Genomic DNA, 22,739 nt, shown 5'->3' on the forward strand with positions numbered 1-22,739 from the left:
ATTTCCGTACGAATCGTAAAAAACACAGTGCGGCTAAAAAATACATACAATTCCGATCCTGGACAGCGCGTACACGACGTCCGCACGGAGTCAGGCAGCGTTTTACAGACCAGCAAGTACGATTCGTACCCACAGCACTCCGCACGGCTATATTTTTACGCGAGCCAAAAAGTGCCGGAAAAGTTAAGTACGCCGCGATGCACGAGGAAAAGGGGGCCCGGTACGCACCGTACCCCCAGCCCCCCGTATGTACGCAACGTACCCCCAGCCCCCCGGATGTACGCACCGTACCCCCAGCCCCCCGCATGTACGCACCGTACCCCCAGCCCCCTGGATGTACGTACCGTACCCCCAGCCGCCCGTATGTAGGCACCGTACCCCCAGCCCCCCGGATGTAGGCACCGTACCCCCAGCTCCCCGTATGTACGCACCGTACCGCCAGCCCCCCGTATGTACGCACTGTACCCCCAGCCCCCCGGATGTATGCACCATACTCCCAGCCCCCGGATGTACGCACCGTACCCCGAGCGCTACACGCTGGGGGTACGGTGCATACATACGGGGGTCTGGGGGTACGGTGCGTACATACGGGGGCTGGGGGTACGGTGCGTACATACGGGGGCTGAGGGTATGCGCTGGGGGTACGGTGCGTACATATGGGAGGCTGGGGGTACGGTGTTCGGGTATGGTGCGTACAGGTGCGGGGCTGTGCTACGGTGTTGGGGTACGGTGTGTACAGGTGCGGGGCTGTGCTACGGTGTTGGGGTACGGTGCGGAGGGGGGGTACGGTGCTGACATACGGGGGTATGGTGCTGACATGTGCGGGGTGAGGGGGGCTGTGCGACTCGTATCCAGGCACAAGTTTACCCGTGTACATGTAGGCTACAGTGTTCACTCTGTACGGGGCCTTTTACATGCGGTTGTGTATTCGGACGGGCGTTACGGATCGTACTTGCGCGCTCGGACTTCTGTTTTACGATTTGCACGTAAAAATGTCCGGCTCCCTATCGGACACTTTTCCCGACGCTATTCGGACGTAAAAATTTACGGCTCCCTCTCGGACCATTTTCCCGACGCAATTCGTATGTATTTTTCATGTACGAATCGTACTTCGCAGTTTTTACGGTAGTTGTCCGATTCGTACGTGAAAATATACGGATACGAGTCGTACGCAATTTTTTTTTCCCGGATCGGAATCGGCACCTTGGTGTATAACATTGACAGCTTTTTGGAGATTTTGCCGCAGTAATATACATTTTGGTTTCATCATGGTGAAGGTCCCGCAGCAGGATGAACACTAGCAATTAATAATTTAAAGCCAGGCTCGCACTTAGGACTTCAATCTATTTTTAAGAAGAATTTGAGCGAAATATACATTACTTCCAATGACAATCATATGTGATCTAGGCTTCATATATTGACTTCACATTGTGGAAAGGAACTACTTTTTTTGTTCTTAAAGGTAAAATATTTCTTGGGATTTCCCCACTTCCCTCCCTGGATTTGTGGAAAAGACTGACCTTTTCCAGGTTGAAAATGGGTAAGAAAAAGCTTGCGAATGTCTACAATAATGTAGGTTTATAGGATTGCACTAGGATAGCCCAAATTCCCAGCTCATTCGAGCTCTGGAGCACCTAATCCACACCAATGCTTGATTTCCTTACATAAAACTGTTTGTATGAGTATTTCCTTAAACAAACTTTTTGGAATTCCGCGGAGTTTTTGCGGAACACTTCCTTAGATCAACTGCTTTCAATTCCAAAAGGTGATTTTACTCTGGTAATACAGGGTATGTGCTACGAAGAACAAACAAAAAAAAATTAAACAGCTTTTTTGGATCAGATCCAGAGAGTTTAATGGCATGACAAGTTATGCTAGCTGTGTTCATTGCCAAAATATTGCAGAAGACCTTAGTCAGTTTCAAAATGTCCTATTGCTATGGACTGGGACACAAACCTGTATTATCCTCATGGAAGCCAAACTTCTTGATGAGTATATTAGGCGGGCGGTCGGAAGTGTCGTCGGATTTGGCAATGAGCCCCTCCTTCACGGACTCGAACCCACTAATGATCACCACGTTATCCCAGCAGAACTGCAAGCTGAAGACATCGCCATACGTTTTCCTCAGCTGCAGCAAAGAAAGCGGGGAAATAGAGGGGAAAACATTAAGGCCAGTGAAGAAAACATTTTAAAATGCTGCTATTGGATGTCCTTAATGTTAAGTAAGGCAGTGAGTGGTTGGTGTTAAAACCTTGTACCACCATATTATGAAAGCAGATTTGTTGATGCGGTAATGTGTGACGAAGATACTAGTGCATATTTGTTGTGCTGAGTTTTGTTGTGATGGTGATGTGTTGTGGTTTTTTTACTGTCGTGTTTTCTGTGCTGCATTATTCCATTGTGTTATTGCTGTTATCATGTGTTTGTATTTGTGTCGTGTTTGTGCTGGCACTATAATTTTTGTGCTGTTATTTTGCTTTGCGTTTTGTTATTGTTTTGTTTTCTGTTGTGCTGTGTGAGTGCTTTAGAATTAAGAAAAACACAACTACTTTTCCAGCCCAAAGCATCACATTCCTTTTAAGTTCCAGTGGCAACAAACATTTACTACAAACATTTACTACTACATTTACTGTCTATTGTGCTCAAAACTATAGCAGAGACGGGTCTTAAATAAACACTTTCAGTGATTACTTGTAATCTATCGATCAAACACAGAAAGAGAAAGAGACATACATTATGGCTTGTGGACTGATGGGATATAGAAACTGAATGAGGGCCTGAAAAGAGAGTAGAGGAGATAGAAAGGCATACTCACCATTAGATACAAGCACAGGTGTTACATAGACTTTAGTAACCGTTAATTGATAACTCAAACTGAGGGGCATATTTATGGGAAAATGTTGGAGTGCGCAGCTGTGCCAAATTTGGCAGCGCCGAGCTCCAACATATTCAAAATACAGGTATGCGCCATATTCACAAGAATATGGTGCACCCCTGTGTTTCCCCTAGCACTGGCACTAAATGCAGCTGCCTAGTGCCAATGCAGTACAAAAGGGGGTGGTGATGGACGGAGCATCAGAACCAATCAAACACTCACACCCAGTCAACTGATCCGGCCATCACCACCCCCTTTTGTACCGCTTAGTTCGCCAGGATATGCTCAGACGTTGAGTCCCTTGCTCACTTTGCCACTGGATTCAAGCAAGCCTGGCTGAAGACGGCTGCAATGCCAGAAACCGGTCCTAGGAAGCTTGTTTCCGGTCCAGGGAAGGCATTTCTTGGCATTTCGGGCTGGACTGTTCCCATGAGGCACAGGGTCAGACTGATTTGCATATGGCCATGTCTGAATTGGGGTGGCAGAGTGGGCTAAAGAATGGTGATGGATTAAACCCAGATCAGTTGACTGGGGGTGAGTGCTTGCAATGTTCAACACTCCGTCCATCATTTCCTTTGGTTTTTGCTTTGTTCGCCATAAGTTGGCAGGGTTTTCTCAGACGTGAGTCCCTTGCTCACTTTGCCACTGGATTCAAGCAAGCCTGGCTGAAGACGGCTGAAATGCCAGAAACCGGTCCTAGGAAGCTTGTTTCCGGTCCAGGGAAGGCATGGCTTGGCAGTTCGGGCTGCACTGTTCCCAAGAGGCACAGGGTCAGACTGATTTGCATATGGCCATGTCTGAACTGGGGTGGCAGAGTGGGCTAAAGAACGGTGATGGATCAAACTCAGATCTGTGGACTGGGTGTGTGTGTTTGATTGGCTCTGATGCTCCGTCCATTACCACCCCCTTTTGTACCGCCTAGTGCCAATGCAGGCACCTTTGCAGAACAGGGTAAGGGTGCCTGCAATGCAGGCAATGATTGTTTATGTTCAGGAAGGTGCCACTTCCTGCACATAAACAATCACTCATGGCATTTTGCTCTTTCTATGTGTGCTGCAGAATGCAGCACACATACAAAAAGCAAAAACGAGGAGAAATAATTTTATTTCTCCTCGTTTTGCAATTCTAACGCCTTCTCTTGCATGGTGTTAGTTTTTGGAGCTGCCTCGAATTTACACCTCCTTTTGAATCTGGGGCAGCATCAGAAGCAATAGGTGTTGAAGGGAACACCAATAGCAACATCGACTGCTCAGCCATTTCATGCTAAGTGACCTTAATGCCATTTTGTAAATATGGAAAAGGGCATATTGCCACCATAACATCGCTAAAAGTGACTCTATGGTGGTGATATCCCCTTGTAAGTATGCCCCTGAGTTGTTATGCTGGGGCAAAAGCAGTGGAGGACAGAGTGTGCACCTTCACCAGAGACTAAATGAAAATGACAAAATGTCCATGTTCATTGTGACAGGTAACTTGTCCCAAGGGACCCTTCATTTCCACAAAAAATTAATGGTCCACATTACCACTGATGTCAATGACAATTTCTCTTTATTGACCTACAAAAGCTTTGCAAGGCATGGCCAACACTCCAAGAGTGCAGACGAATCCTGCAAAGTGAATAAGGATGCACCCTAAGAATTGTAATGTACCATACTGAGAAAATAGATATAATCTCAACTCCTTAAAAGATTGCAGAAGAAAAGTGGGAGTGCACAGGGTGGACTTGTTGTCCAGATACCTGGGAGTGCTTGACTCCTGACATGGACTACATTCATTGAAGTAGGGTGAAGTAATCGTGCGGGGACTTTTTTCAATGTTGAGACAACCTAAATGATGCTGCAAGTAGACAGGGTCACAGGACACCTGCCTGAGAAGTCCTGTAAGAAAACAATTTGTATGCTTGCAATATTGCTGCAGAGAATCGGTGTTTATCAAGGTAACTGACTTTAACCAAAACCTTTCAGCTTCTGCCGAGCCACGGGTTGAGGGTCTCTAGTAAAAATTATCTGGAAATTCCTGACCCTTAGTAGGAGTTTTATTTAAATTTCTATTTTTTCTTAGTGTAGTTATATTTTTCCCCCTATTAAGTAAATAAGGGGCATATTAACAAGGGCCGGCGATACATATCGCAAAGCGCGCTTAGCGCTTGCATATTTATCGCCGGCTATCTCTGGAATTTATCACCCGGTTTGCGCGTTATTAACAACGCACATTGCAGAGGCGATAAAAATTCCAGAGATAGTTGGGATATTGCCGTTTTCCATGGTGGAAGACGGCGATATATTAGATGATAGGGCCTGTGGTCTTAGCCACAAAATACACCCCCCATGATAAGTATGCCTTAGTCAGGAATTTAACAGACGTTAAATTCCTGCGTTAAGGCATACTTAACGCGAGTTTAAAAATCGCTACACTCCCTTGTTAGTATCGCGAAGCTGCCTTCACAATATTTTCCCAAGGGAGTCTTGTCAGGCACGCCTCCTTTGCATCTCATTAGCGATGCGATCTGAGGCGTGCTGCAAACGGGCGCTAAGTCAGCAAGACACGCGATAGCGTGTCTTCGCTGATAAGGCGATGAAATTATCGCCACTTTTCGCCCAAAAACGGACGCAAAAGCGGCGATAATTTCATATCGCCGCCTTGTTAATATGCCCCTAAGTTCTTATCACCAGAACTTCTTGTGCCTTCTTAAGGTTTACGCTTTGCTTTTAACCCATTTGAATGCAAATGGGTTAAGAGTTAGCTATTTCCCTAAGAATCGATGCACCCGACAATTGAAACCCTTTTACATTCACAAACCCTGAAATTTAGGGAATTATAGTGTTTTTGACCACAACATGGTATTTGAGTATGTCTTAAACCCGTTTTGTGAGTTGTAAAAGCCTGTCCAACTCACAAAGGGGGTTGTAAATAAGCCCTATTTGCAAATAGGTGGTGTGAAAGAGATGTTGCCTCCTAATCGCGAATAGAATTGGCATGTATCAATGGTTTGAGAGAGAAATTGTGATTACCAACCTTTGAAAAGTTATGGACACCTCAAAGGGTGTTGTAAATGACTCGCAAAGTGAAAGCTGTCCTCGTGCCATTGAGTGATTTTGGTAGTAGTGGCATCATTGAGACTGTTAATTTGAAGTAAACGGTATGATGGACTGTTCTTTCACTAAGATAAGTTCCTCTGCCATGAATATGGCATGAAAATATAGACTATATCATGTCTTATCCTTATGGTAAATTGAACACTTTAAGGCCATCGAGAATCCCTGCAGTCAGGTGGAAGTCAGATCTTGTAATCCAGGCATTGAGGTCTAGGTTGCATTGATTAGATTAGTCAATTATGATGTCCAATACAGAGTTCTGTAGGGTGTTAGTGAATGTTGTATTATGTAGAGGTTGACAGTAGGTTAGAAAGAATGAGGTGGTAAGGTTTGGGAGTTCTGACCAGCAAGTAAACAAAGATTCACACTCTGGTGTTAGGTTATTGGTATATGAATGTACCCTGCATTATGTACAGTCTTGTCCAACTGCGAGTATCTGGTATCTTGTTTATTGGATTTTCACCCTAGCCTCATGCTAATCTAGTTTTGCACAAAGGCCTAGACCAGTGTCTTCATGTGTATCTGGGCCTGAACTTGCACTATACCAAGTGGGTCATGTCAGATGTGCTCTCCATAGTGACAGAGACCAATTGTCCCTGTCACAGGTTCAAGCATGTATCACTGTGGCAGTAGCATGTCATATTTTTTGTGATCTTAGTGTAACCAGACCTTTTTTCTGGTGTCACAGAAGTGTAGTCTACTGACCCACAGGAGTAAAGTTCCACTGCAATAGACAAATCTTGACCCCTGAACTGATATCCTGAGTGCATGTGAACATGTATGTATGTGTGTGGTCTGTGAGCAGCACACATTGTGAATGTGTTAGTGAACCAGAGGAAGAAAGGCATGTGGGTTCCATTTTGGAAGTCCCAAGCCTGTTCATGTGAGCAGGATTGAGGTGAGATTTCAATTTCAGATAAAGGAAGTATATTGCTGACATTTCAGAGACTGGATGGAAGGTACGTGAACACTGAATGGGGGAAAGAGGAGACAAGCCCCCTTATAAATGCAATGAGGCCCATTTGCTGTAGAGAGCTGTTGATTAGTCTCCCTAAATAATGTCACTTGGTGGATGGCAAGGCAGAATGTGTGAAGGCCCCCTTAAGAAAGGGGATAGTCTTTAGTATCTCTTCCTGGTTACTGGCCAGTGTGGCTGTGGTAGCCAAGTGCAGAGTGTTGACACCTCTTTGTTCCTCTGTTGTTGCCACTGCAACCTGGGGACAACCCTACTCTGAGGAGCATCACTCTAGACAAAGGCCGAGTCTTAAAGACAGCCTGAGATGGATACATGATAGAAGAACCTGGTTCTGAAAGTGCAGATAGAGAATATACACTAACATATCCGCTGTACCTGTAAAAAAATAAAAGTTGTTGACCTACTTCTTCCAGTTCCAAGTTCTCTTCGACAAAGAATGGGATGGTCCCCATAGTACCTGGGGGACAACTGCGCAACCCGGGCTGGTGTTTGCCTGACAGCCAGCTCACCGGAGCCTGACCTGAAAGAAGAGCTGTTCCTTGCCATGCAATGCCTGGGGGCTCCTGTCTGGTAAAAGAGGGATGGAGCGAGTAAACCCTGCAGGAGTGGACTACTTGAGTGGCCTACAGTAGTGAACACTGTTGCTTAGGGTTCATCTGACAGAGACAGATGGAATCATGCCTAGCAGCTCCAAGCCCACAGCCAGTCTCTATTGCATAAAATGGAGTCATGGCACTGCAGAAGTTTGTCACCCTGCTGACATTGCTGATGCAGCCATAGAACTTGTCCCAAAGTGTGCCTGAGTGGTCTGCACCTCTGTAGAGAAAATTATTGCTAAATCATGACACTCACCAAGTGTACCTGAATAGATTTTGCTGGTGCAGGAATGGCATTTGTCTAGAGTTAGCTCAAGTGTTCTGGGCCGCTAAAGAAGATAATTGTGTAGGCCCCTGGACTTGTCCAGCATGTGCTGTGTCAACTACACAGCTAAAAGTGAAGCTACTGATATGAGACACTTGCCACTGCATGCCCGAGTTACTGTGCAGCTGTGAGGGGCTGACCAAGAGTTCATCTGAAAGGATGTAGCAACCGCTGCTGCACTAAAGCATCTTCAAGCCACTCAGCTGAAGGACATGGACCTGGGATCAGAAGAGGACTAAAATGCTGCCCCGACCTAGGGAGGACCAAGCCACTGAGTTGATAACTCAATCAGTCCAGCTGGAATTAGTCCATGCTGTGACCTGTGACCCACTCTTCATCGATGCCCTTTGTCTAGAAGAAGACAGCTGCACTCTTGCTGCTGCCTCCGGACAATACGGCATAGCCCACATCTGCTCAACTGGAGATGCGCCTGGAACTGGCTTGTCTCATTTGTGTCAATTAGGGTGACAACTGGATAGAAGATCAGAGCTCACTCATATTGAACTATCATAGTGCACCTTTCTGAATGAACTTGTGATTTGCTAACAAGGGGTGCAATTTATTGGCACCATTTTTGGATCAGGTGAATCCTTTTGATTTGTTCATATGCTGACCCTAGAATTCGGCCAATCTCACTTCATTAGTTCCTCACAAGGTGTTTTGACTGCCCCCTGTTGAGGAACCTTAACTCTGTTAACTCCTCCCTTTTAGCCCATATGTGGGCACCATTGATGCACTGACTCTGGCCCCATTCCAGCAGACACCCACTTTTTACCATGTTACAGAAAACCTGAGCTCTTGCCTTCAATTCAGTTGTCATCTTGATTGCCATGATAGTCATTCATTCTGTTTGCCAGCCCTGCATCCACAATCATTCAGCTTAGGACCACATAACCCGTTTCCATAGTGCTTAGCTGTGGTCTCCAGTCCTGATGATGACATCTCACTCACAACTGAGGTCAAAATACCACTGGCTAACCAACACATGAACTTCCCAACCGCTTATGTTTCATACACTTTTGAGTCCGAGAGTAATTTGTTTTTCTCTTTATACACGTTACTCCCTCACATTTGCCACACCGTGTGATCACTTTTCAGAGCTCTTAATTGATTATTGTTGAGTACTAATAAATAAAGATATTTCTATCTGGTTGGTTGTACATTATGATTAAAACATTTGATTTTTCCTCTTGGGTGAATTATGCATCTGTATATTGATAAATTCATGATTTGAATTAGTCCGCAGTGAACTGTTGTTTTCTGTATCAAAATAATTGCTCTTATTGCTTGATCGGCGTATTTAGTCAACCCTTTTGTTAGATTACTGCCAAGCATGGGCACTGCAGTGTCCTGAGAGTTAGAAATGATGGAACCCTTTTGGCTCATGATAGACTCCGTTGAAATGTGTCATAAGTGTTAGAGCAAAATGCAATGAAGCCTGGTTTAAAATTCGAGTTCGCAGTTACACAAAGGCAAATAAAGTAGTGTAATACTAAGCCCCGTGTGTGGTGTAGTCATTTGCGAGTAATCAGGCTGGGGAGAATGCTACAACTGGCAACGAGCTTGGGGACAATTAAACCGAAGAACGATAGTGCTCTCCCAGAGAGTTTACCGTGGTCCAATCAAACTGAATGTGCATGCCAAGTGTTGCAGTCGAAGTACAGAACCTACGCTTAACGCATGTGGATTCAAAGCGCACCTCAAGCCATTGTAAAAAAGTTGAAAACCACAAAAGCACTGCAATGAAATCTACGTGTCGGTGACCAAGCACCTGCTGGTCAGAACGTACTAAAAGGTACTGCACTGCTATGCAATATATAGTCAGACATAATACGGAGCGTTAATACTGAAGGCAGATGCAAACACATTTTCAAAGATCAGCTATTGATAATCACAAATTGCAAGATAACATTACAATTATAAAGTGGTGAAGACAAAAAGCATGCAAAGAGCGGCCAAAGGATTAAACTGTTATTTACTCACCAGAACCCGGGTAAAGTTAGCCGGTACAACTTCAGCACCAGCCGGCGCAACAGGGGTTGTATTTGACAAGTGCGCCACAATCACCACAATCTTTGATATCTTCAGAATAGTGAATGGTGTTCATGGAGGCGACTACTGAGGCCGTTTTTTCAAAAGTCATTCAGGATGATCCAGAGGCAAGCACATCTCAAGGCTTCAGAGATGGCCCACACAAGCAGGTTCAGGATGACAAGCCAAGGGAGCTGGTGAGAGCTCCACCCTCAATGTCAGCTACTTCCATAAATGGCTACAATGCTTCCGCTTTCCTGAAACTACCACCACCATTCCATACAGCCAGAGAGCAAAAAATGTTTTACGATAGATGGACTGCTTGGATGGAGACATTTGATGATTTCATTGATGCACTTGAAGAGACTGATACCAAAAAGATTATCAAGTATCTCAATAATCTTGCTGGTGATATTGTAAAAGAAGTCATAAAGAAAATGCTGCGAACTGACAAAGAAGTCACATATCAGATTAAAGAAGGGTTGAATCTCAAGTTTAATCTATACCAAATGTTTATTACGAATTATAAATCTTCAACCAAGAACGCCAGAAAGTTAGTAAAACCATTTCTAAATTTGTAGAGACTTGACACGCTTATCAGAAATTTAGTTCAGTTAATTTAATAATGAAGAAGTTATGAGTATGAGAGTTATTGACAGATGCTTGTCAGATTCCTAGGGAAGACGAATACTGAGAAAAACTCTTAGTCTGGAGCGATTGTTAGTGGCTGCCAGAGCCGAAGAGCATGCCGATAGACAAGCTGCTGGCATGGAGGCGGGAGGTGCCTGAAATGAATCCGTCATGAGTGTGAAAAGTAAGCCAAAACAAAAGACTGAAGGACACAAAGTGATGTCTACATGTAAAAAGAAGCTGTGCTTTAGATGTGGATTTTCATTTCCACACAAAGGCAAATATCCTGCTTTTGGACAGATATGTAAAGTGTGTGGTGAGAAGAACTATTTTGTGATGGTTTGCAGGGCAAAGGAAAAACTAAGTGCAACGTTCGACGCACACCCACATGGTCAAGTGGCAACATCAGTTAAGACAAATCGACACTGAACGAAGTTGATTGTCATCTAAATCCTCATCAAACAGTTATTCTGTATCAGTATCAAGTGAAAGTGCAGAAACGTATTGTGCCTTGTCGATGTTTCCCTCAGAAAAGTGTGCACATGTTGGTTGGCCGCCATGTCAGTCAAGAAAGATCAATATGCCAAAGTACCAAAGTCCTTAAAACCTTATGCGAAGATTACACGGTCGTTAGATACCTTTCATTATCGACAGTGATGCAACGATAAACATTATGTTTGAGGAGAAATATAATGAATTATCTCCATTGCTGCAACTTACGCCTTCAAAGCCAAATTGTATACATGGGCTACATCGACGCCCTTAAAAAGTCAATGTTCATTTGTAGCGAAGCACAAGAAAACGAAGGTGCAAGCACCCATCCATGTCCTTCAAGGCACTGCATCAAGTGCCAGTCTATTCATTTTCAGCACAGCCGCTGATATGGGACTGATTTCCGTGAATCACAACATAAATGCGCACCGCAGTATAGTAAGTCAGTTCCCTTCGTTATTTCATACTTTGGGAAAGATTTAGACCATGAAAGTTAAGTTACATATTAATGAGGATATCTGTCCTGTTGCTCAGAGACAGAGACAAATTGCTTTCTATCTGCAAGAAGTTATTGAAAAAGAACTTGGATCACTACTTAAGCATGATATTGTTGAGAGCTCCACTGGTCCTATGCCATGGGTTTCCCTTAGTAGTAGTGCCTAAAAAGGACCTTGTCAGTCCACTCAAGAAAAACTTTATTTGGTTTTCACAACCATAAAGCATGATACTGAAAATTTTGTTTAAAAAAATCAATTACAAAGATTTAAAACAAAGTTTCATGATAAGATCATTCATTTAAAAAATAAAAATTGTTTTTTTTTACAATTCATGTAAAGTTTCCAACTCGTTTATGACCTAGTTCATTTTTTATTGTCCACTATTCGGAAAAGTGTATCAATCAAGGTAAGAAACTTCGCCCCTCGACAGATTAAGATGGTTGATGTGCCCCCATCCAACAAGTTACAGTTTGTCTACAGGTACGAAAGTTACGTTCTTTTAAAATGAGTTTTAAAAGTCTCCTTCTTGCTTCTTTCACTGTAGGGCAGACACACATCAAATGGCATAAAGATTCATTATAATATCCACATAAACGGCAATTTGCATTTAGATGTTTTCTTTTCCATGTTTGTCGCAAATCCTTCGTTTCATATTCTCCAAACCGGAACAACTTGAAACTCTTTTTTAGAACCAATCGAAAATGTGCCACTAAATAAGCTTGCGGTTTTGGTTTAACGTTAGAATTTAGGACCATTTATTTGTTTATATTCTTATAAACATTTCTAAGAATGTTTGCGTTTTACCAGTAATTTCTTGTCTTCGAAAAAGGACAGATTTTTTGCGGCACTATTACACATTCTATTAAATGCCGCCCTTTCCATCTTACTGTCCCATGCCCCTTGTATGTCTAGTGCCGCCAATGCTGATCGTAAGTATTCGCCCCATGAGTACGATGTATTCAATTCAAACTGAGCCTTTATTTCAGTCCAACATAGGTTATTTAGAGAACCAGGATCTGAGGAACGGAGTTTCTAACACAGTTTCACAAAAACAGATTGTCGCTGGAATTCCTGATTTTGTAAGCCGAATTCCAGGCGGATCTGTGCTGGTGAAATACTTTTCGTAAGATTAAAAACGGCTCTATACACCTTTATCTGTAGTTCGTTTAAGACTTAAAATTCCTGGCCATGCCATATTTCCAAACCGTATGCCAGTGCCGGAAGTAATTGAGAGGCCATTACTTTCAAAAGATGACTGTATGATGGGCAACTCAGTTTTTGTTTCAATTGTTTATATGCAAAGATTAGTGTTTGAGCCTTTGCTCTTTTCTGTTCAGTGAAGGACATAGCTCGACCCAAGTTAACCCCCAGATACTTATAGGTACAAACGTCCTCTTTTTGTTTGTCTTTGGCAAACCACCTGAACTTTCCTGGACTAGGGCCTGCTAATCGCACAACTTTTGTTTTTTTCTTATTTATCTCTAGCCCTTGCTGGTCGAAATAATTTATCAGGTGGTTAATGACTCTTTGCAAGCCAATTGGAGTTTGGCTCAAGACCACTATATCATCTGCATATTGCAGGTACTGTATATGGTCTTCAGCTAACTTTGGAGGAAGACCGTTTATTTTTAGCAAATAAGATTGCAGGTCTGCGAGGTACAGGTTAAAAAGGCTTGGGGCAAAACACAACCCTGTTTCAGGCCATTGTAAATGTTTATTTTGGACGATAGAATGCTACCGTCTCCCAGCTTCACCCTTGCCCAGGTTTCACTATGGAGAGCTACTATGGCGCTAATTAGTTGTTGTGGTAATCCCCATTCTTTTAGTTTCATCCAGAGTCGATCTCGTGGGACTCTGTCAAAGGTGGATTTTAGATCTATAAAACATGCAAAAAGTCCTGTGTTCTTAATTGTGGCTTTTTCCGTGAGGATTGCTAACGCTGCCAGGTACGTAGTTGTACCCATTCCTTGTCTGAAACCAGTTTGATTTTTGGGGATTATACCGTGTGACTCTGTCCATGCTTGTAGATCTAACAGGATGCAAGATGCATAAAGTTTTTCCTCCACGTCCATCAAGGCTATAAGCCTATAATTCCCAGGCTCATTGCAACTTCCGTTCTTATAAATGGGGTGAAATAGACTCCCTTTCCAAGAATATAGAGACTTATTTTGAGAGTACAGATAATTGAATAGTGGCGTGAGGTATTTGCCCAAAGATCTGGTTCTTGTTTAAAAAGTGCGTTTGGAAGGCCATTTGGCCCTGCTGCTCCCTCTGTTTTCAGTTTTGTTATTACTTCTTTTAGTTGTGTACTGTTGGTTAAAGGGTTTGAGCCACTCTGGCATAATTCCTTAAGGTCTTTTTCAGGTTGCACGTTTTCCAGAGTTGATGGACAGTTTGCGATTGCACTCTGCTTTTCCTCCTGCAAGGCTTCCAGATCACATTCCAGCCTCGGTTGCTCATCATTCTTTGTGAAGTTATATAAGTTTTGTATGTGTTGTGCCCATTTTACCTTGCTTATTCCTGCCATTTGGTACGTTTTTGTTCCCTTTATTAACTTGTTTATTATGCCACAAAACTCGCAGCTGTTTGGCAATTTGCTGGCCCAAAGTAATTGCTCCCAGAGTTTTTCCATATGCTCTTATTTTGCACTCCTCCTTGTATGTCTTCCTCATATCTTTAATGTGCTGCTTGTTTACTATTTTTCCTGCTCTTGCTGTGACTGTTCTTTTTCTCACCGCCTTTGCTATTTCCCTTTTCTGGTCACGCAGCTGAATATTATACCATGGTTCGTATATTCTTCCCTGTGGTCCTGGGCATACTGGAAGTGCTGCAAATGTATTAACTAAGGTTTTCCCTAACGTTTCCCAAGCCTCTTCTAATGATAGAACACTGTGCGACCCACTATTGTTTATATATTTATGTGCGACATCCATAGTTCATTTGATGTTTTTGCCGCGCCATTTTAGCTTCCTTAAGTTGTATATTACAGGCATTTCTGTTAAAGTTGTGGTGATCTTTTTCTCAAACTAATTTGCATGCAAAGCTAGAACTTGAGGAAGGTGGTCGCTTTCAGGGCGGGATTGGATATGGAACGATTCAACTAAATGGAGTAATTCATTACTAACCATTGTGTAATCAATAGTGGATTGTTTTTTCCCACTTAAGAAGGTAATGCCAGCTGGCCGGTCTCCCTTTATTTTTCCATTCAGAAAGTATACACCAAGGGTTTCCAATTCATGTTTTTGGTTATTGACCTCAAGCTCCTTTTGACATACTCTTTTTTTCAAATTAGTCCATATTATTTTAGTATTAAAATCACGTGAGATTATCAACTCACTGCCTTGGTGGTTGGTTTGCAAGACCTTTACCAAGTTTGTCAGGCGGGACAATAAAAAGGACATTGAAGGACCTGTACGCATATACGTTGACATGCGTCAGGCCAACAAGGCAATTGAATGAAAAGGACATCCAGGACCACATATTGCTGACACGATAATGCAATTAAATGGTGCAAAGATCTTCTCTCGCCTTGATTTAAATGAAGGTTATCATCAGTTAGAACTTGAACAAGATTGCAGGTACATTACAATCTTTTCTACAAATGTTGATCTGTTTTGGTGTGTCAGCCACTGCAGGACTATTTCAAGACGTTATTCGACGTATCATGCAGCTTGTCATGAATGCATTCAATTACAGCGATGACATATTGGTTTTTGGAGGTACACAAAAGTAGCACGATAAAGCTCTTACACAAGTATGTAATTTACTTGCAGAAGCAGGTTTGACTTTGAATGCAGACAAGTGTGAATTCCATAAGACGAAGCTAAAATTCTTTGGCCATATCTTTTCTGATGAGGGTATAACAACAGATCCTGCTAAAGTGCAAGCGCTGTGAAATGCTGATCCCCCACAAGATGTTTCTATGCTGCGTTCAATTTTTGGCATGGCCAGTTACTGTTGCAGATACATACAAGACTTTGCCACTGTAAGTGCTTCACTGAGAGACTTGACAGAAAATAATATTTAATTTCATTGGTCACATGATTGTGAGAAAAGCTTTAAAAGGATCAGATAAGCCATTGAGAATGCCACTGACATGGCATGCTTTAATCTGATGCTTCATACAGAGGTTGTTGTTGATGTAGCCCAGTTGGGTCAGGCGCTATCCTTGAACAGCACAGCGGACACCCAAACACTCAAAGGCATATTGTGGCATATGCAAGTAGAAGTTTGTCTCAAACAGAACATGCTTACTCACAACCTGAAAAAGAAAGCTTAGCCGTGGTATTGGCTTGTAAACATTTCCATGTATTCCTGAGCCGAAAACCTTTTTACACTGGTAACTGATCATCAAGCTTTACTGACTATTTGGCAATCCAAAGGCCAAAATACCTCCTTGCATTGAACGATAGGGACTACGGTTACAAGTATAATTATACCATTTTGCATCGCCCATGGAACGATCTGAACCCTGCTGATTACTTTTCCAGAGTGCCTATAGAAGGTCATGGTACTCTATCCAAGATGGCTGAGGCCTATATTAACTTCATTATAAAATAGAACACACCAGCTGCCATTTCATTAGCCCAGTTTATCACTGCCTCGAGCCATGATAGTGACATGTTAAAGATGAAGGATATAATTACACATCAGTCATGGAACTAACACACTCGACAGCTCACCATAGATGGTGAATATCAAGAATACAAAAATGTCAAGGATGAACTGTCCATAACTCAGGAAGGAGTTATACTACAAAGGTCAAGAATCCTGATTCTGGAGAGTCTACCACAGAAAATAATTGAAGTGACCTATGAAGGACATCGAGGAATCATTGCCAGAAAACGAGCTCTCTGGGACAGTGTCTGGTTTCCTTATCTTGATGACAGTTTTGCAAAGGAATTAAAGGCCTGACATCTATGCAGCTGCCTTTCTACAAAAACTGGTCCACTCGACAATGGATATCACCTGCTGGTGATTATTGATGAATACTCACTTTCATTAATTGAATATTTTTCTTCTCTTACTCAAGAACGAGTCATTGAAAGACTAGATGTCATCTTCGCAACATGGGTCTTCCAGCCAAAGTGAAGTCTGCCCATGGCCACTCTTTAAATAGTCAAGAGTTTAAAGATGTCTTGGAGCATTTGAATATAAAGCACCAGAAGAGCACACCATTGTGGCCACAGGCCAACGGACTTTATGGGAGTTTTATGAGTACACTAGAGAAAGCAGTACAGCATGCTACTCTTGAGAAGCTCGATTTGAAAACTCTGTTTAGTTTTACATTGAGAGCTTATTGTTCATCACCACACTCAAACCTGCGACATTGATGTTCGGGAGAGTAATGAACACCAATTTTCCTCAATTGATCAATCAGAGAAAGAAAAATGAGAAAGCAACTCAGGAGACAGACTTGGTGAACAAACAAAAGATAAAAGCATATGCTGACTAAAGACGATGTGCGAAGAACATCATCTTTAAGAAAGAAGATCGAGCGCTTGCATGGCAGATGCAGAGAAGAAAATCGATTCTCCATTTGATGCACAACCTTTTCAAATGGTGTCTACCAAGAGACACATGGTGACTGCCCAGCGCACTTGGAAGTCTATTACCAGAGACTCTTCTCATTTTTGACAAATAACTAATCGTTCATCAGATCTAACTGTTTAAGGAGAGACTGGGCCTGAAACATCAGTGACTGCTGTTAATTCTACACCATTGATACAGATCCTGGACATTGGTGATCATAGTTCCTAGTTTCCAAGAACAAGATCAGGTTGACTAATTAAAGTGCCAAAAAAATTGATTGAGACATTTAATTGTATATGCCCATCTATGTATGATTTGTAAAACAAAAAGTCTTTTGTTTAACAGAGGGAGAAATTAGTTTGTATATGCATCAAGGAAGGCTTTTGCGATTCCTTAACTGTGATTATAAAATAATCGCAGCAGCAGTTCTTTGCAGGCTCCCATTGAAATCGACGACGCGACCCGACTCCAAAAGACACCTATGCACCCGGCTTCCCTGGGTGAGGTGACTCGAGTACTCCGGTTCTCCCATGGGTGCTAGCCCTAGAACTTCTTAAGTCCAAAAGGGTTAGGTCCTGACTTGATTTGAAGTGTCCCTAATCTTTATATTTCCAACCGCGACATTGCCCATAGAAGATAACAGGAACCCGCGGTTGTGTTCACACACTGCATACAGTCCCCGTGGGTACCTTGTGTCACTACCTTGGGTGGTTCCTTGGGGTCCCAGCGATTCTACAGGCTCTAGGCCTTGTGTCTATCCCAGCCGTGGTTCTTATACCACTTTTTTGTTATATGGTTTGGTACGCCCCTAGGGCCCAAATGTGTATGTGTGCTATTACTGATACTTGCTAACTTGTAAACTAAGTACTTCGAACTCCAGTCTCATAAAGAGAATAGAGGGGTGTGTTTGAACCTAAAAACATATATTTTGAATATATACCTGGTGTGGCTGTCCTTTCATTTGATCATTCAAGAGATTATAGACTGGTAAAACAAGCTGCTTTACATTCCTTCAAGACTTAGCCTGAAGGCTTCTCTCCATAGCTACCACTAGGATAGCTTTCAATAAAGGTTGTCTTTAACCAATTCACCATAAGGGGTTCTTTGGACTGATACAAGGTGCCCACTAGAACCAGTGGACAGCATATATCAGGCCACCTTCTCACCATAAGAAATATTCATTGAACACGTTTTTTTCATTTTTTCTTGAAATAAATGGAAGTTAATTTTCCTGGAAGGCTTCCAAGTTGCATAAAGCCCTAAGTCAAGGTTCCAGCACATCTGAGTTGAGTATACGGAGCCCTCACAGTTTTACGTTTATGCTTCATGCTGCTGTATTTAGTTTCATCATTAATCTGTGTAACAAAGAGCTGAAATACACGTAGGAGAAACTACTAGGACACAGTAGTTATCTTCAGTGGGCTTTCCATGGCTGCATGCAGGTAGCATAGTATGCAAGCAGATATGATGGAAGAAACCCACCCACTGGAGGTTAAGATATTATCAGGTCACCTTCCATGACCTCTCGGAATTAACCTATTTGATAGCAGTAGAAGACACCAGGTGAAACTCTGGGACTTGATTGCAGATCCATAACAAGCACTGGGGCACACACTCACGCATGGAAAGGGACAACACATGCTACCGCGATCTGGCATTGCCTGATCACAGATTAAATTCAGACACATGGTTGGATCCATCTTTTTAGCTGGGTTTATGGGCCTGAATGTATTTTACGGAGTGCACAGAACCTTCAAATGGATTTGTTGCTCAACAGAAGCTCTACTGGGTCCTCACTGCCTAGTACTCTACTCTCATGAGTTCTTCTTTAGTGCCAAGCCATAGGTTGTATTGAAAGCATCCAGGAGGGAATGGAAAGGTGTTTGTGAGTTTTCAATACAGTGGGGAATTTTAAGCAACGGAACGACGTCCTTAAGCATCACAGGGCTTCATCTTTACAATGTTGGTTAGCCGTGCTCCCAACTTATCATGCGTATTCAGCAACAGCTACATGAGCTCTACTGTTCTCTTCATTTTTTCCTGAAGACTTAGTAGTTCTAAACTATCACCCTACTCTTAAGGTTAACAGCAGGTATCACTCGCATCACGTTAAAACCCTCCCGTGGTCTTTTAAGGACATCCATCTCCACTACCACATCTGCAACTGGCTAATGATCATGCCAACGGTTGAAAGTTCAGCGAATGGGCTGTGCAAGACAACCTTTTGAATAAGTAATGGTGATATGATTTTTATAGAAACAAAGATTGTGGATTGAAAAGTTATTCTAACCTTAATGAAAAGCCCATAAACAGAGCAGTGGGGAGCCTGGTCCAGGAAAAAGCGGTCTTGGATTGTATTAGGCGGATCCAGGAGAGATCACCTAACTAATTTATTGCATCATATCATATGAACATTAAATTGTTCAGTAGCTGGACAAATTAGATTTTTTTTTATCGTATCAGTGGAGCTGCTGATTTTTGTGGGTTAGTCTGATAATTCTAGGACCTTCGACGCCTCACCCAACCCTCAACATAATGCTCATATATTTTATTTCAGCTCTCATGCACTGACCCTATAAAATTCATAAAATAATTAACTTAAGGGCAGAATTGCTGCTGTAGATGTATTTGTGACTAACAGCTTTTTCTGGAATAGCGTCACACTTAATTGCCTGAGTTTGTGTATATGATTTCTTGTCTTCTGTGTTTTGTGTCTCCACCAACCAACTTTGACCTATTTGTTAAATAAATGAGATTTTATGTGTTTTCATGGACATTGTGTCTGGTCCTAATTGTCTCTTTCAGTAAATGTATAATTGTGAGTTATAGGGACACTTGTACTTTTAAAGCATATATTTTATTTCATCCTTTCAACAAGTCTTTTTTCATCCAAATACATACAGTGACATAAATGCCACTAAAGCAAGTTGTGCTAATATTAGAGATGTCCAGCACATCACAGTCAACTACTGCACTTTGATGCGACTCCCTGTGACTTTCTCCAATAGAATGTATTAATATTAATCTGACCTATGTATTCACATCATTCTCGACAAACGTGTGCTCCTAAGAATAGTATTACACGTCTTGGTCCAAATACCATTAAGAGGGGTCACTGCAATGTGCCACATAGCCCTGGCTGTGTCAGTATGGGAGAGACATTTATAGAGGCCTGCAAGGGACAGTATTGCCTTTTTGGTACACATACAAACAAAGGACGACACCTGTTTCTTAAAGAGAAATAGGACATGCTAGGTAATAGCATCCTCTTGCAAATTTCTCATGAGGGTGACCGTACCACACAGAAAAAAATAGGCTCATGGCGAGCAGTGAGTTTGGTCTCGGATGGGAAAGGGTAATGTCGGTTCAGAGTCAAAGGTAGCCTTTAAAAACCTTTGGAAACTTTGGAACGTCTGTCAAGTTTGCAAAACACTTATACATTTCATTGTGGCACTTCATATAAGTGTGTGATTCACAAAAGATGGCAATGGTTGTGTTCCAAATCCCAATTTATATTTTGTTAATCAATACAGCATGACAGATTAATATGACATTCGTACTTTCGCATTGTTATGGAGCTTGAAACGTTGTACAGAGCAATTTTTCCCTACAAAGTCGTGTCATTAATATTTTATGGTATGAACAGTTATCATGATATGAAACATCAAATACACAACAATGCAGCAATGACCTCAGATCTGGAACACCAGTGAGAATACTTAACTTGGATGACGCTCCCTTGAAAAACGGCGACCTTAAGTAAACAAACTGGAATCACCTCTTCATAGCGACGAAGTGAGGACAGCCATGCTTCCCTATCAACTAAAAAGCCTTTTTTTCCGATGGCTTCTCCTGCCTTCAGTCAGGGCCTTTTAAATTTCTTGCAATGCTGTTGAACTATTTTCCAGACACGGAAAGCTCAATGCTATGATGGCAGATACTAATTCACCCCAGATCTACAACTTTCTCCTCCTGTCAATCTAAGGCTCTAAGGCGATAACTTCCCCAAAATGTAACCTTACAACAACTGCCATGAGAGGTAGCTACTTTTGAAAAAGCAGTTATTCAACACTTTAATGTCAACAAAAACAGGGCTATTAAACCCTTTTTCAATATGAGCAAAGCAGAAGAACGGTGTGCGCAAGAACTTGGCTCTGATTCTTCTATTGTCATCAAACAAGCAGATAAGGGTGGGGCGACAGTGTTGATGGATGCTACTTCCTATCGTACAGAGTGTCTTAGACAACTAAATAATCTCAAGTACTATAAACCTATCAAATGTGATCCTACAAACAGATTACAGATTGTCATTCGTAGTCTAGTTCAAGAAGGTTTGGAAGCAGGATGGATTACCAGAAATGAGGCCGAATTCCTGAATCCGAAACATCCATTCCTAAGGTCCCGGAATTCTACATCTTGCCCAAGATACATAAGAATCAGACACCACCTCCTGGTAGACCTATAGTATCTGGCATTGGTTCTATATTAGAACCATTATCGCAATTTGTTGACTGGTTTTTACGACCATTGGTGGCACAGATGCCATCATACCTGCAAGACACCAAACATGTTCTATCCTTCTTGACTACCATTGAATTCGATCCCACTAAACATCTTATGGCCTCATTTTATGTGGAGGCCTTGTATACTAACATTCCACAAGAAGAAACCCTCCGCACCATCAAAGTTCTATTGGACGAAAATCCTCATAGTGATCAAACACCTACAGCCTTTGTAATGAAGTGTGCTGAACTAGCGATGAGAGAGAATTATTTTTCTTTCGAAGAACAACTGTATTGGCAAGTCATGGGCATGTCTATGGGCAGTACTTGTGCTCCCAGTATGGCCAATTTGTTCATGCATTGGTTTGAGGTCACTCATATATATCCTGAGCATAATCCCTTCCACAGCAAGCTGTTGCGGTGGAAGCGATATATCGAAGATATCCTAATTATTTGGGAAGGTGACAATAATTCACTATCAGAATTCTCTTTTTGGCTTAATTCTCTTAACATCCACCTCAATTTCACATGGGAAGCCAGAAATGAGACCTTGCCCTTCCTTGATTTGAGATTATACCCACATGAAGGTAAAATTTACACAAAATTATATCAGAAACCCATGGCATGTAATTCCTTGCTTAACTACAAAAGTTTCCATCCTAGGGCACTTCGGGATAATCTCCCTATCGGACAATTTTTACAGTTAAGAAGAAACTGTACTGAACTTGTGACATATCATAAACATGCTACCAATCTCAGTGCGCAACTTCAAACACGTTAATATCCAGCAGGTTTGGTTCGCAAGGCAAATAAGAGAGCTATGAACAATAACAGAGAAGCTTTGCTAGAAACAATTGTCAAACCATCCTCCGATCGCTTGGTTTGTGTCAGTACTTTCAGCCATCTCATCACAACCATAAAGAAGGCAATCAATACCAACTGGAACATCCTTAATAAGGGTAACAAAACTTGTGAGAAACCCCTCTTTGCATTTAGACGAAGTAGGAATCTGGGTAACATCTTAGTACATTCTCGGCCGAGAGTCACTAGTGTCGCTAGTCAGCTATGAACAATCAATACAGGTACACCAGTTCTAGGGCATTATCCATGTGGATCTTGTGTGGTATGTCACCTCACCACACAAACATTTTCAAAAGATCTGGGATTAAAAACGCACTGGCGTCTTAC

At 42.2% G+C, this 22,739-nt stretch overlaps 1 protein-coding gene across 1 annotated transcript in view; it reads right to left on the reverse strand.

Moving 5' to 3' along the window:
* Positions 1–22,739, reverse strand: part of LOC146833606 (cytochrome P450 2D15-like) — a 565,139-nt gene that overhangs the window by 514,357 nt on the left and 28,043 nt on the right. The window contains exon 2 of the mRNA XM_085601485.1: positions 1,957–2,128. Coding sequence (XP_085457611.1) covers positions 1,957–2,128 — 172 coding nt within the window. The remainder of the gene's footprint in view (positions 1–1,956; positions 2,129–22,739) is intronic.

Source organism: Triturus cristatus, chromosome 4_2 (assembly GCF_964204655.1).
Source record: "Triturus cristatus chromosome 4_2, aTriCri1.1, whole genome shotgun sequence".
In the NCBI taxonomy this organism is placed as follows: Eukaryota; Metazoa; Chordata; class Amphibia; order Caudata; family Salamandridae; genus Triturus; species Triturus cristatus.